The sequence below is a fragment of the Anas acuta genome, chromosome 1 (assembly GCF_963932015.1).
Source record: "Anas acuta chromosome 1, bAnaAcu1.1, whole genome shotgun sequence".
Classification (NCBI taxonomy): domain Eukaryota; kingdom Metazoa; phylum Chordata; class Aves; order Anseriformes; family Anatidae; genus Anas; species Anas acuta.
In genome coordinates this window covers 179,081,523-179,098,059 of record NC_088979.1, presented here as the reverse complement: position 1 = coordinate 179,098,059, position 16,537 = coordinate 179,081,523, and the positions used below count along the sequence as shown (strand labels likewise).

Genomic DNA, 16,537 nt, shown 5'->3' with positions numbered 1-16,537 from the left:
AGTTTACGTGACTTCTGAATTTTGTTGGAAGAATTCTTCTGTCCAAATTGAACCCTAGAATGCCTGAAGTGTAATTATTAAATTTAAAAATAAAATATGAAACTTTCATATATTTACGCTCATGTATGATGAAAACTGTAGGAACAAATGTATTCTTTTATGAGTTTCCTGTCTGCCTCTCACATCTCAACAAATAAATGCTGATGAGTTGACTATGTGAAATATTCTGCCTTAAAGCCTAAAGTCAGTCCTAACTAATGAACTAACTACACAAATTAAAGAGATAATCAAGAACAACTCCAAAGCCTTATTTTATAGGTTATTTTAAATGAAACCAGAAAAAGACCATAAAGTAAGTCTAGGAAAAATGCCTATCACTATTAATTTTGCATGAAAGGAGCTCAAACACATTCATTATGATCTGCTGTGCAAAGTCCTTAAGTCAACCAAGTAAGGTTTGGTTAGATATATAACCGTAACAAAACAACACCAAGTCTTTCCGAAGTTCTCCCATCACTGCTACATGTGCAATCTGAATCCTCAAATGCAAGTATTTGCTGTTCTCTCTTCTAGTCCAGGAACATTTCTGATCATAGAAAAACTTGGCTGGTGCTTTGCCAAAGCCAGTAGGTTTCTGCGAATGGTATAAGGAGAACTTCCCTGACAGGTTTGATTGGCATACAAGTCTGATAATAACTCAGTGAACATCCACAATCAACAAAATAAGGCAATTCCTCAACACAAACAGCACAGCACAATTTATGCTTACCAAGCTATCCACATCTATGCTTGAGTTTACTGCCCACTGCAAGGTTCCCATGATGTTCATGGCTAAAGTAAGACTAATGCCAACTGTGCCTGGTCCCTCACCTGCAGAGAGAAAAATACATTCAATTTATATGCAAATAAAAAGCTAACAGAGATCAGGAAAATAATATGTATATACTATATACAATATATAAGATACATATAACATCTTAAAATACATATTCAAATTCTCTCTTTTATTTTATGGAGAAAACATGGGGTTTTTGATAATACGAAAAGACTCACACTTTAGTCATCAAACTCCTGAAAAAAAAAATGGAGAAAAAAACTACTAGGTCTACAAAATAAAAAAATGAAAAGGGGAGATGAAATATTGTTTCCCTATGAATCTTAGAGGAATTAAAAGTCTCCTAGGTAACAAAAGTACTGTAGATGCACATTTTCATATAGAAAGTATGTGTTTTTTTCTTTTCCCTTCCAAGAGTCATGAGAGCTCCCAGTACAGTAAACAGAGGATAATATTTCATACACAATACAGTATTGGATGAAATGTGCACTTTTATATAATTCTTTCTCAACACTGAAATATGATCAAATTACATTTGGATGTTGTTAGAAAAAGTAACCTCATTCACAAAATCAGCAACTCCTTGTTCATCAGTTTTCATAGTAGTTAAACTATATCCAGATCCTGAACAGAAATTTCCATGTAAAACTGGGAAGAAGGAGTATACTGCCTGAGAATGAAGATTAAAAATAAATAAATAAATAAATAAAATAAAAGTATACTGAATTAAAAATTGTATTAAAATTTATTTGTAGCTAAACCTGCTGAGTTTTGAGTTTTTCCACAAAATTGAATTGTTCCAACATGTTGGGAATTTTCAGCTCCTACACTGCTTGCCATGACTAGTTACACCTGGCCCAGCCACAGACAACATTTCAAATACAAGTAAGACAATAAGGTATACAGCCATTCTCTTTTGTCTTATCTCATTTTGATGGATATTTTGAATGGAATTTGCAATACTTCACATCAGGAAAAAGGTCAGTGGGTGGGAATTAGAAAACTGAATGAGTACTTCTGCTATTGATGTGGTTTTAAGAGATCATTAAAACTTTCCATGTCTTACCCAGGCATTTGCAAAATGGGAGGAATATTAACCTTGATTTACTGAACAACATCAAGCAATACAGATGATAATCACCATCCAAACTTTTTGGTACACTCATTTGGTTACATTAATGTGGTTTAGAAACCACAGGATTACTTTTATAACCATCAGAGTCAAGAAAAGAAAGTTCTGTCCCCTCAGATATTATTTGCAAACTAATCCTTTCTATGAGTCTTCTACAACAGCAGATTGCAGACAAGATTGTATAATTTCTATTTTAAGTAAATCATATTTTCAATTTTTTGACATAAATCAGTGAGTCCAATGTATGCTGGACTGTACAATGATTTATTTCCATCAGAAGAGTCTACAGCTGAGCTGTTGAGCAGAAGCAAGTTTTGCATTTCAGTATTCCAGTAAAGTTACTGTACCTGTAGTTATGATAGAGATGAAAGCCACAGCACTGAAAAAGACAACAAAAATCATTTCTATCCTCATCTGGAACCAACGCAGCGTTGACAGGTAGAGGAACCAGTTTGCTGTGTGTAGGTTCAGAGCTTTGTGAAATAAGGTTTCAAAATACGGCTGCCTCCCAAAAGCTCTCAGCGTCCATAGTCCTTTTAAGCTTGTAACAAGATGTGTGAATATTGGACTCCGAGCTATAAAGTGTTTAAATAAGAAACATCATAAAGACTCATAAGAAAATACCTTTGATATAACAAAAATACACAGCCCTGTGCTCTAACTCTCAGCAGTGTAACTACTGTCATTGGTTTAATTTATGTTAAGTAATCCCAGCAACAACATCCTATACAACAACAGCATTTGTGGGAATGGGTTGAAGTTCCATTCAGTGTCTTTTAATTCCTCATATTTGGCATGCTACTTGGGGTAACTCCTGGTCTGCTGTAAGATGTCACAAGGGAAAGGAGGCTCCTCCCCAGCCAAAATGAATTCCTACAGTTCTGCAAAGTCCATCAGGTAAAGGTTGTGGGTTTTTTTGTTGTTTACTTAGCACAGCTAGAGTACTGTAATGCCCTGGATTCCACTCTACTGACTTGGTGGTAACTTTAAGCAGATTTTGCACGATCTGTTTAAAGTGGTGAGATGATACTGGATCTCTGTGAACATGAAACTAATTTAAATTTATATCTGAGGACGTTCAGAGTTATGCATGAGTAAAAGTGAAGATGATCATCAGTGTTTAAGATTCACAAATTACTAACCGAGGGTCTGCCAGTTTGCTGTAAAGCCAGACCATAGTCCTGATCTGCAAACCCACACTTCAGAATCATTTCTTCCATTTTATGGGGTATATGAGACTTCATAGTAGGGGGAGAAAAATAAATTTAGTCAAATAACTTATTCAGAAGTAAGAATTATTTGCAGTCATGAAAGAAATATACAGACATTGTAATTTTTTCTTATAAAGAAAGAAACTCTTGGGGCACATAAAAAGCCTGACCACATTTTTTCACGTTAAGTTTACTATCAAAAATCTGTATGTCAGGACTTTATTTGTTTTCAGCTGCAGTGGTGATAAAGCCCAGCTTTAAATAGGTCTTCTCCATTGCTCTGGCAGCAGAGCACTCAGTATTGGCTGGATCAGTAGCAGCAGTGCTCCTAAGGAGATTTGTGTTCTGCTTGCAGGGACAATAGCATCTTACAAGAGAAAAGGCAAAGAAGAGGTGAAAGGGTGAATCACTTCTCAATTGATTTGTTGCAGATTTAGGAGTCTACCAATTTTTCTGCTCATACCTTCAGATTCCAGTTGTTTCAGCTGCTGAGAAGTGTGGATGAAGTATGCCCTTAACACAATAAAGGTTGCTATCACAGGCACTGATGCCAGGAAGGTGTAGGGTTGTAATATTGAGACTACTGTTATAGCGCCAATCACAATCAGTATTAACTGTAGAATGAAAGAAAAATACTATTGATATAGTAAACTTGTCATTTGATAGACTAGAGATTGATGATGAATCTCCTTCCCATGGCAACTATGTATTGTTTTGAGAACCATAAAATGCTAACCTACATACGACTTGCAGCTGAGAACAAGCCTCTGTGAAAAGATCATGAATAACTGAGACCAGATCTATGACATTGAGGAATGGCTGTCATCTTTTCTAATACACAGAAGAAATGTTTTCTGTAGTACAGCAAGTAATGCAAAATTCTAAATTATGAAGCCACTCTTACACACAAAACAAAACAAACAACAACAATAACAACAACTCTGTACTCACTCTCCAGTTAAAATTCTAAGAATGATATTTGCTGTATCTGCAGCCACCTCCCAAGCCTACTGAAGCTGTCTTTCCTAGGCTAGGTGTGCTACATTGTCAGAAACTGAGACCCAGTCTCCTGCAGATTCTGGGGCAATCAGTTTTTCCAAGGGTCAGGAAAAATGGAAAATAGTACATCGGCACCTGTCCCAGGGACTGTAACCTACATATGAAACTAGTGATTATAGTCATTCTGATCAGAAGACAGGAGATAAGTCATAAGAGAACTTGTGGTATGAAAAATTACATAGGAGGGAAAACAAACAAACAAACATGTTTTAAGGAGATAGAAGACAAACAGAAAAAAAAAATACAAATCATTCCAGAGTTAATCTATTTAACCCACCAGAAAGTACTACCATTCTCCTAAGACCTCATCCTCAGTAGCTCTAGAGAGATTTAGCTAAATCAGGTCTTGATCTTTACTCTGGAAGCACCTTAAGCACTAGGACTGTTTCTGTCTTGTACTTGAATTGGTGAAAAACAGATACATCCATGTATGCAGAATAGCAAAGGTCTGCTTTATATAGGAGCATGACCTCTCACACTAAACAACTACTTCTGTCTGCAAGCTTATCATCTGAAAACAGCTGCAAATGGACAATTTTGACAAAGATGAATATCACATTGAAACATCACTCCAACTGACCAGCTCACAGAACCACAGCAAGGCTGAGGTTGGCAGGGACCCCTGGAGGCCACCTGCTCCAACCCCTGCTCAAGCAGAGACACCCAGAGCTGGCTGCCCAGGACCATGTCAGGGGGGTTTTGAAGATGTTCAAGAATGGCAGCCTGTGCTGGCAGCTCAGTCACTCCCACAGCACAGCAGTGCTTCCTGATGTTCAGAGGGAACCCCTGGTGTGCAAGTTTGTGCCCATTGCCTCAGCAAAGAAAAAGATGGAGAGGAAAGCTAATTTCACATTAAGAAGAAAATTGCAGTTTTTGGTTTTGCTGTTACATCTACATGATTTCAAGGCAATATTTTTAGTATTCCAAGTTTGATGCCTTTCACAGACAAGCTACTGTTCACTGTTATGAATGGTTCCTACCCTCTCTTTTCATCAGAAATATAATCAATACAATCATAGCACTGATCATTCATGAAAAATAAAATAAAATAAAATAAATAAAATAAAATAAAATAAAATAAAATAAAATAAAATAAAATAAAATAAAATAAAATAAAATAAAATAAAATAAAATAAAATAAAATAAAATAAAATAAAATAAAAAACTTTAACAGATGAAGCAGTTACAGATTTCTTTCTTTACTTTCCCCATGTCTCTTAGAAGAATGCTGGCACACATGAGTAGCACATGCACAGGCTGTATAGCTCTGGTCTGTAGCAACACAAGAATGGATTTATGTTACTTACTATTTCAAACCGCAGAATTTAGTACCTCTTGTATCCTAAATTATTAAGAAGAGAATGACTTATTCAAATGATATCAGCCAAATCATACAGCTCTCAGGTTACTTGAGATCTGACAGTCACACAGTGGCTCTTTTAGTTCCCCTTTCCATCATTTACTCAAGTTTTGCAAAGACCACCATGATGCCATATAGTTATCACTACCAGCCCAACAGTTATTTTATGAAAAATGAATATGAAAATTTGAATATGAAAATTAGTGCTTTTATAGATAAGTATGAAGTCAAACAAAAGTTGCTATTTGCTGTAAAACACAGCAGTAACAAATAAATAAAATAAAATAAAATAAAATAAAATAAAATAAAATAAAATAAAATAAAATAAAATAAAATAAAATAAAATAAAATAAAATAAAATAAGCTGGCTGCATTAGTATACACCCAGGGAACGCCAGCAGAGAGTTAATGTGGACCAATTAAGAACCACAGTGCTGTGCTACAGCAACCCTGGAGGTTGAGCTTTCAGGACTGGGATGGAGGCCAGACCAGGAGACACGTTCCAGTGCTTCCTCTGTGTCATCATTTTGGAAAACACAGCTGGTGGTAGAGACAACAATTCAGCCAGCATTCAGAGTGGCAAAGACTGCAGCAGTCAAACTGGTTAACCAAAGGTGGTTTATTAATTTAGGGGAAACACAGTCAAGACCATAGCTATAAATGCCCAGTGAGTTCACTATAATTTTCTGTGTAAGTCTCAAAACTTATTTTATATATTATATATATATGAAATAGATATATATTATATGATATATATATATATGTATATATTTAAACCCTAGGGAAAACCAATGTATACTAGCAGAATCTCATATGAAGGATTTCCAAAAAATTATCACCCCCTTGTAAGACCCCTCCTGTCTTCTACGTACACTGGTAGAAGACAGATAGATGTTTAAGCTGGTTGCAATGCTACTGCAGTCATTAGCTGGCTATAATTCATACTCAAAATGTATGGAAGCAGGCCAGGTAGCTGTCAGAGAAAACATCACACATGCTCTTTCTTGCAGTTGATGTAAAATTTACTAGGTTTTCTTCCTTTTTGCATAACTGGGTGTATCTCAGTGACTGAAGAGAAATCCTGCAGCCTCATTTATCCTGGATGAAGAACCATGCTCTGTTAAAGGAGGATATGTCTAATGCTCACAGAAGTCCTAAGAAAAAAATGCATCATGACATCCATTGCTGTAACAAAGAAGGAGGCAGTGTCCCTAAACATGAGTCATGTGAGTCATCTCATTCTCATAGAAGAGGGAATGAGAATCAACTCTAAACTTTTGTGCCAAATTCTTGGGAAAAGCTCTGAAGTCATTTGCATATCCTAATGACAAACATAAGCAACCATAAACTGAAGGCCAGTGCAAATTTCCATCTTCTTCAGACTTGGATTTGGTCATCCCAATAGACTTAGAAATCAATTTTTTTCTGTAGATCTCTGCACCTAGGAAGGAATAACCACAAGCCACAGTACAGGTCAGAGACTGACTTTTCATGGAAGGTTATGTGGGTCCTGCTGGCCATGAGCCAGTAAACACATCCCTGCAGCAGAGAAGGCCACGTTGCCTGAAAATCAAGGAAAGTGATCTCCCCCTTCTCCTCAGCACTGGAGTAGGCTCTCCAGTATGAGACATATAGACATACTGGATTGAGTCCAGTGAAAGATCATGAAGATGACAGAGGACTGGAACATCTCACATATGAGAACAGACTGAGAGACCTGGGATTGTTTAATTTTATGTAGGAAAGTCTCAGAGGGATTTTATTAGTTTGTATAAATACCTAATGGTATTTAATCTCTAATTATAGAAAATATCTTATAAATATATTTAGAATTTATATTTATTTAAATGTCGTCAGGTATTTGGAGTAGAGCAGAGAAGACAGAGCCACACTTTCCTCAGTGCCACCCATTGAAATGACAAGAGGCAATGGGCACAAGTTAAAATTTACAAAATTCGACTTAAACATAAGAAAAACTTTTTTTACTGTGGGATGGTAAAACACTGGAACAAGTCACTCAGATAAGCTGAGGAGTCTCCACCCTTGGAAATATCCAAAATTCAGTATGGCTGCAGTTGGCCCTGCTTTGAGCAGAAAGATTGGAGAGGTCCCAGGTCCTAGGTCCATAGGTTCCCTCCAACATCAACCATTCTGTGACTCAGTGATAATCATCATATCAAGAGAAAGTCGTACATGTAACTTCTCTGTAAATTTCAGATTAATCTGACATTGTTTATTGCAGTGTCCCTGGAAGTCAGAAGCTGCCAAACAAGTCTGAATCTACAAGTCTGAATTCTAACAGAAATATTTTACGAGGGGATGACAAATAAAAAGTGCTCAAGACAGTGGGTAGCTTCAATGATCTTCTCTAGAAGAACGTGGGAAAACAAGGTGGCTTATGGTGCATATCCAAGAACCTCTGCAGCTGAGACTTAGGAGACAGAGGTGAGACCTTAAGACTATAGGTTAGCTTCTGAAAGGCATTTGAAAGGAAAAGCCAAATCTAGTGGGTTTCCTTATCATTGAAACCTGACAAACTAGTCAGGGTTTGACACAGACACAGACTAACAAAAATAAGCTTCAAATATCTCCTCCATGGCACATCCAAAACATCAGAAACAAAAAAGCCACAGCAGAAAAGACAGCAGTGAATCCTGATCACACTGAACATGGCATCAATGACTCAGAGAGTGGCTCAATGTCCATGTATACTGATTCAGCAAAGCTCCATGACTTCAGGAGGGCACAAAGTAGTGCTGTAATTTTCTTGAACCTCTTAAAGTGGAGCTGCACTGTCGTCTCTAAAGTCACAAGACAAATTTATCAATTACTAACGAAGATATAGAGAAAAGGGACTTGGTTTTGAACTGATCATCATGTTGGTAAGGACTGTAAATCAGAGCAAACTCATAGATGGAGACAAGCAGACTTTGCAGCACAGTGTTTGTGATAAATGAATCTGACTTGCATGTTTCCTACATAAATGGAGAGAAGAACAGGAGTACCATGGATGCATTTCCTTTTATTTTTTAAATGTTCCAGGAACATGTTCTATTTGAGAAAAAAATGGTGTTGTAGCATTAGCGCTACTGAGGGGGATCTTCAGCAGGGCTGCTGAGGATCCATATAGGGCCACAGAGTCTTAGAACAGGCAGTATTGGGAGCAAACAAAGGTGGCCTCCTTGGAAAGCATAGGAATTGTCTCTCTCTGTATTTCATCAGTATTCTCTTCAGAGTGAATGATTTGAAAGGTCATTCAAAACTCATTGAGATTCTATAATGCATGGAGGTTCCCAGGAGTTATGCTGGAAACAAGTGTTTCCAACAAAAACAAACAAACAAACAAACAAACAAACAAAAAAAAAAAAAAAACACCACTCTGAGAGTCTGCAGTTCTACAACTCTTAAGACATAAAATTTTTCCAAAGAATTCCTTCTCCTAAAGCTCTCTTTCATCACACACAGCTAGCCTCGCAGACTTGGCTTAAATCACAGAGAAAAAGGAAGAAGGAAAAAGGGGAAAAAAAAAAAAAAAAAGGAAAATAGTGAAAAAGGAAAAAAAATGAACATGGTAAAAAAGGAAAAAATAAAGGAAAAAGGAAAGAAAAGAGGGAAAAAAGGAAAAGAAAAAAAAAAGAGAGAGAGAGAAAAGAACAATGAAACAAAGAAAGGGAAAAGGAAAATCAGAACTGCCCAACTAAGAGTTGAAAACATATTACCATGGGTGAAACTTCCAAATAAAGCAGGCCAGAAAGAGTTTCACAGAAGATAAGAGAACAGAAAAAATGAAAATACAGTAAAACAAAACAACAAGTAAATTAATTTTGATGCTACCTAACTGGGAACAGAAGAGACTAGAAGGGTAATATCATGAAAATGACTGGATGCAATCAAAGAAATTGCACTAAAAATATTAATCTTGAATAAAGATAACTGAAAGAAACCAAAGAATGCCCTTTACATCTTTGGAGCTGAATGTGGACAGCAGCAGGAGTACTTGTACTGAATAGAACTGCAAGGCAAAAATGTTTCTGAGCCTGAGTACTTATAAATGGTTTGCACAAACAGTAGAGGTAGACAATGGGCAAGAACTCAAAAAACAAGAAGCAATGAAGTTGACTAACAAGGTAAGCAGCTATGTAAACAGAAATGCAGACTGAAAGAAAGAGAATGGTGGGATTTGATTCTGGTTGTCAGTTCTTATTAACATGATTAAATGATATATCACATCATTATTAAAATAATAATTTTTCTTTTCCATGATTTATAACTGAAACTTTACAGTACTATAAGAGCAAAATCTGTAACTTTTGTTCTACAAACCTGAATGAGGTCAAATACTGTAAGTGGAAGTAAATCATCCAGTATCGCCGTATCTTTTGAGAATCTGTTAAGTATGCTACCTATGAATTAAGAAAAAATAAAAGCAAAGAAATAGATAAAATGTTTTAACACTACTTAATAATCCAACATTTACTACTTTAACCAAAAAAAAAAAAAAAAAAAAAAACGAAATTTTATTTTATGAATTTGTACACCATTAGCTTCTGAGTGGAATTATTGTGTTAATCACCAAATAACAGAATTAAGAATAAAATGGGAAAATGAAGAAGAAACCCTATGTTACACTGCCTTTACCAATGCTCCCTGTAATCTAGTATGCACCAGTAAGTGCATACTAGTATGGGAAAGGAATTTCACATACAGCAGCAGACGGAACTTGTTGCACCAGTTATATAATGAACTCTGTATCAACTCCAGAGCCAAATTTGAATATGAATACCATTATTCACACTAACTGATGTTTCATGCCATTTTAGTAGGACTACTCACGAAATACAGCACTATTTATCATCCACATCTGACTCCTTGTCACATAGCTGACTATATCTGTTCTATCACAGTTTTAGACAAAGGCTATTCATTAGAACCTCTTCTGGTTTTATTGTATAAGAGTTTTAACAGTGCATTTTCTCCTTATATGCCAACTTAGGTGGTGATATTTCAGAATGAGGACTGACAACTGGAATATGCCATACATAAAGTGCAACCAAGGCTCATTAGAAGATTCAGAAATTACTTTATGTAGCAAACATTTACCATTCAGCTTGACTGGCAATATAAATGGAAAGCAACAGTATCCTTTAACAGCATAAAAACTGTTTAATTAAAATAAAACCCATATATGAGTCAATCAGTTCCCATCCTAGTTACCTGCTTTCAAAGAGTTGAATGCTGACATAGGTGCATGGAGAACTGCATGCACCATCTTCTGATGAAGAGTTTTAGACACTGTTATAAGCGTATGCACAAGGGGCAAGCCTCTGATGACTCCCATGGCCAGAAAGCTGTCTGCAACTCCCGCGTAAATATAAATCATGTAGTAGCTGCTAGTATTAGTGATGATCACAGCAACATTGTCACTGGTAGTGTTTTCTAGTTGTGTTGTATTTACTTTTGGAGCTGTGCTGTGCGATGGAAATAAGAAATAAATGTATTACCAGAAATTGCAAGTTTCTTTTATTTTCTCTAATAAACAGCAATGTTTTTAAACATTTGTTTAAAAAGTTTTTAAATTATTTTAATGATTAGCTTTATGCTTTTCCCATAATTTTTAATAATTTCCTGTATAAAATATAAATCCTGATCTACCTCATGTGCCAATAAGGCAAAGTTACTGTGTGTGTGTTCAGGTGCCAAGGTAATATATGCCATATTCTTCTCCTCAGACATCCTTGGTGATGCTGATGGATTTGTAGTAATTTCTAAAATTGGTTGTTGTTATGCAATCAAGTGTTTTTACAATGATAAACATTAAGCCATATGTCTGTAACTATGAATCCTCCAAGAGTTTTCTCCAAACCACTGTGAAAATATACTGACTCTAAATGTATTTAATCATTCACAGAACTTCTGTTAACCAGAAAAAAAAAAAAAGAAAGAAAAAAAAAAAAAGAAAGAAAAAAAAAAAAAAAGAAAGAAAAAAAAAAAAGCTTAGGTGCTGAAACAGGTGAATTGCTATGAAATTATAAAGTTTCAGGTGTTCTGTAAAATCAGATGTCTTAGTGACTTACTCTAAGGGGTAAAAATTCACGCTCAAAATCAGACCTCAATCACCATATGCTTCCTATGCTCAAACATACAGACTTAGTGATGCAGACTAAAATATGGATTAAAATCATTAACCCAGGAAAATCCATGCTGTTGCTCAACATGTTTTAACCTTCATCTGCTTGACCCTGCAGATTCTGGCAATTTTCATAATTGATGAAATTATATGAAGAGGGTCTTGTAGAAACCGTTCACTTCAAATATTCCTAAGCAAATATCTCATACTGCACCGCTGAAAGACAGTGATGAACCACAACATACTCAGGAATGTCAAGTCCAGAAATCTCTAGAGTGAGCTGACTCAGCAATTGTTTTGTGTGCATTGTCATGCATCCAGTAAGAAGGCACAAACCATTTAATTGTTAGCAGTTAACAAATTTAACAAAGATACCATCTACATAAGGTATTTTGATCACCCATTTATGAACCACTTTATTAAATATAAGCTAGTGCCTATACACATAGACCTCTGGCAGAATTTATTAATTATTTACAGTAAAAAGCAACATAAAGGAGTCCCCATCCCCTCATTAAATGATCATAACTACTCACGTTTTAAAATAATATAACATAACAAGAGAAGCAACCACCTGTAACAAGAGAAAACAGGTTCAATTTTTTGTCTTGTCACATTATGCTCTCCTCACTTACCTTTTTTCACTAACATTACAATTGTTTGTAGAGAGAGGATTAGAAATGGATGGAAATCAAACTTCCCTGAAGCAAAAACCTTGTCAGATCTGCTCCTCCCTCCACAGAAACCACTTAGTGCATCCCACCAGCAAAGTTACGTTAGGCTTTTATTACAATCTGGCTCTCAAGTGCCTAAATATTCCCCTATTGTTTTTTACCATACTATTAACAAAGGCTTGCTAATGCATTCCTAATGACAAGGAACATTCAGCGTAAGCTTTAACATATCTTAAGTTTTAAAGACTGATGTTTCCTGATAGCCCCAAAAGAGCATGTCTCTTTCCCAATATCTTCAAAGGCAGCTATTCAAATATGAATGTCAAACCTTTAGCATTTCTACTCTTGCATTGCTGTTCTTGCCAGCTGATACCTAAGTTTGATAAATCTGTTTGTCTGATCTTGTTTGATTGCTAGTTTTACATAATTCTACGCATAAACTCTTTTAATGTTGGCTTGTCTACCAAGCCAGTGGAGATCTTAATTTAGGCCACCACATTTCAGTCTGGATCTTTTCCTCCCTATGATTTCTTTTCTAAGAGTCTAAATGTAATTTCTAGGATCCCCTTACCATATATTTTATGGTGCTGGTACAGGAATATGTTATGATAATTTTAAAAGGTTTTGGTCTAGTTTCAAAGCAAAAATCTGTAATTGATACTGGAAATTTGCACCAAATATAGAGACGCAAACCTGATGTATCTTAAAGTTAAAACTTCCTTTACCCCTGCAACTCACATTTAGCTTTGCTGTTGTAGCTTTATACTGCCATTTTCCACTACTATTAAAATAAAGCTGATGTGATAAGAACAGCTACACCTTAAAATGTTCAACCTTGTTTTTGGAGATGGTTTAAACATCTGGGATCTCAAACTAAACTCAACCTAGTAATTCATTTTGGAAAGCAATTCTCCAGGATTTATGTATGCGTTCTTTAACAGTTTTCTAGTGCTTATTGTTGTTAACCTCCCAGGGCTCTGCAAAGATATATTTTAATGGAAAATGGAAGATTAGATTACTCACATGTGGACAAGAGACCTGCTCAGGACAAGTCTTATTTATGGTACCAATCAGCAAGTTATTTGAGTTGGTGGGTCTGCTGTTACCATGTACTAATCGCTATCTCTGGTGAGCAATGCTCAACTAAACAGCAGAAAAATTATATAAAAAAATATCATTTTAACAGAAGTTGCCACAAAGTAATGCATACATGAGCTAATGTCTTGATGGTTTATCCCTTTATATTTCTATCACAAACAACATAATTTGAACAAACATAGTAAAATGACAGCTGGAGAAGATTTTCTTACCTCAAGTAAGAAGATAGCCACACACAAAATTAGTACAAAAATGAAGCTTTTGTGGGTGGTAATGTATCTGAAATAAGTATTCCATGTGGTAACAGTACCCATACTTTCAGCATCATCACTAAAGCATTCCTGTCAAAGAATTGATAAGATTGCAGTTAGAATGATAATAGTATTCACATATGAGAAATACTGACACATGAATGCCATCATTCGTTCTGCTAACTCACGACTGCTGTCATTCCCTATGCTGACTGACTCCAAATAATTGAGTTGTAGCATTCAGGCTACAGGTAGAGAGAGTTGAGATTACTTAGCCTAGAGAAGAGGAGGCTCTGGGGATATCTTATCCTTCCAGTACCTAGAGGGAGCCCTACAGGAAAGATGGGGAAGGATTCTTTCTCAGTGAGTGCAGTGACAGTAGAACGGCGTAGGTTTAGGTTAGATATAAGGAAGAACTTTTTTACTATGAAGGTGCCGAGGCACTGAAACACCTGCTTAGAGAAGCTGTGGATGCCCTTGCCCTGGAGGTGTTCAAGGCCAGGCTGGATGGGCCTTTGGGCAACCTGGTCTAGTGGGAGGTGTCCCTGCCCATGGCAGGGGGTTGGAACTGGGTGGTCTTTAAGGTCCCTTCCAACCTAAACCATTTTGTGATTTTATGATTCAAATTGGATGATAATGACTAGAGAGGAAGGTACTGACTGGTTGAATCATCTTTGCTATAACAACACAGTTTGCAGATAATTTGAAATTTTCAGACAGCACTGAAAGAAACAACCAAGATTTGTCCAGCATTTCTAGAAGTCAAGTAATAGTTAATCAATAGCTATTTTCTTTCAATGTATTTTGAAACATAGATTGTTAATGTGCTGTTAGAATACATTCATAAATAATTTCAGGTACTTCATCCTGTGAAGACCAATAAAGCAAAAGAAAAGATGGGCAGTGCTTCAGCAAATGATGAATTTATAGGATTTTTCTAGACTCTTTTCCATACAGGAAACTACTTCAGAAAAATTTCCTATCCTGTGAAAATCAACTGTTGTTTATTCTAAATAAACTGGGGGGCAGTGGGTGTAATTTTAGAAAGGAAAGTAGCTCATCATGTAAAATTGATAACTATAAGAAACAGGAATATTCATCCAGTTACTGTCATAAAATGCAAACTTAATTGCATAGAACATTCATAAGAACAGAGTAAAAAACAGTTTACTCCTCTATTCATTATTCGTATCAGAACACGAGCTAAGCAGTGTGACAAACTTGTCAAATTGGATCAAATTCTAGTTTTAAAAACTGGGCTACTACTTCAAACATTTTTTTTTTTCATGGCTTTTGACATTTAAAATGTCAATTGTACATAAATGTTTTTAAAATAACATTCTGCCATGTTGCAGTTTCAAATTGTAGTGTAAATGACCCTAAGCTGAGTTTTAAGTCTATGAGAATCAAATATTCTTTACTTAAAGCCTCTACAGACAGTATTCAAGAATTACTAAAAAAAAAAAAAAAAAAAAAAAAAAAAAAAAGCATTTCAAGGATTACAATATGGTATTTGAGATTTAAAAAAAAAAAAAAAAAATCACAGATACTGCAAAAAGGTATTCCACAGAGAAATACTGCATTAGGAATGATAATACAGTCAGGCAGAAAAAGATATGAGGAATATATTGCACAAAATTATCACTATATCAAAAAAAAAAAAAAAAAAGGATACATGTGAATCAACACTCACCTTCAAATCCTCTTCATTAATTTCATCAGTTATGTCCAAGATGCTGTCTCGAGACAAGCGTCTGGTGTACATGTCCATGTCAGAAGACAGGTTTGTCTGAGGCACCATGGACATTTTCCGAAATGCTGTACTCCCCTTTTTGGAAAAGCGTGGCCCCTGGTTCACAGAGGTAGCTGTCATCAGGTTTAACACAGATTGCCTCCTCCGAGCTTGCAGCATATGGTCAGTGTTTAACATGTTACTCCGAGGCAGACACAGGTCTCCCTGTTCCAAATCGGGGACCAGTGAGATCCTCCTTTCTAGTGGGTCGTTGTAGCCATCTTCCATTCCATTGACCTGTGTCCCATTCTTCTGCATTATCGAGAACTTCCTGCCTGCATTAAGTGGGTTAATAATTATGGAGTTCTTCCTTTTGTCATTAAAATCTGATGTTTGTTTAAAAGATTGCTTTTTTACTTCATTTCGTGGTCCCATGCCTTCTCCTTCAATGGAAAATCGTCGGAGAGTCTCAGTTATAATTGAATTTCTTCTCTCTGCACTGAATTGATCAAAAGAATCAAATCCCATCAGCTCTGAGCTAAAGTCTGGCCGTTGACCCTGAAGTTCAGAAAATGTTCCATAGAAATAGCAGCTTCCCTCATGTAAGATCAATATTTTGTCAGCAGTCTTCAAATGTTCCAGTTTTGAAGTAACCAAGATCCTAGTTTTATTTGCCATCAATTTGCACACACAGCTATAAAAAAGGGAAAGTGTTAAAAATTATATTTTTCTCTTCATGATTAGACATTGCTTTTATCCCTTCCATTTTCAATCCATTCCTCCCTCCCAGTATGAATGGTCTTTGGTGCTTCCTCAAATTACAGAGGAGGTGGTAAGTGTGAGATGTGCGAAAGGTGAGCACTTTAATGCAGAATCCAAAAAAAGGGGGAAAAAGCACAGTTCAATATGAAAATTATTTTTTTTTTTTTTCATCTTAGGGTAACTTAGATCTGTTAGCTCAATTTCAAAACTTCAAATTTTTGGTGGCAGAAAACTTTATGGATGGCAGGGTACATGTCCTTACTGTTTTTAACTACACCAACAGGACAAGCCAGAAG

General features: G+C 35.9%; 1 protein-coding gene across 5 annotated transcripts in view; it reads right to left on the bottom strand.

The window, feature by feature from the left end:
• The window catches only part of CFTR (CF transmembrane conductance regulator), an 84,215-nt gene that overhangs the window by 23,659 nt on the left and 44,019 nt on the right, over nucleotides 1-16,537 (bottom strand). For all 5 annotated transcript variants that reach the window (XM_068669549.1, XM_068669551.1, XM_068669552.1 and 2 more), the window contains 8 exons: nucleotides 15,441-16,173; nucleotides 13,709-13,837; nucleotides 12,261-12,298; nucleotides 10,812-11,065; nucleotides 9,921-10,000; nucleotides 3,642-3,792; nucleotides 2,315-2,542; nucleotides 770-870 (listed from right to left, as the gene is read on the bottom strand). In XM_068669549.1, coding sequence (XP_068525650.1) covers nucleotides 770-870; nucleotides 2,315-2,542; nucleotides 3,642-3,792; nucleotides 9,921-10,000; nucleotides 10,812-11,065; nucleotides 12,261-12,298; nucleotides 13,709-13,837; nucleotides 15,441-16,173 — 1,714 coding nt within the window. The remainder of the gene's footprint in view (nucleotides 1-769; nucleotides 871-2,314; nucleotides 2,543-3,641; nucleotides 3,793-9,920; nucleotides 10,001-10,811; nucleotides 11,066-12,260; nucleotides 12,299-13,708; nucleotides 13,838-15,440; nucleotides 16,174-16,537) is intronic.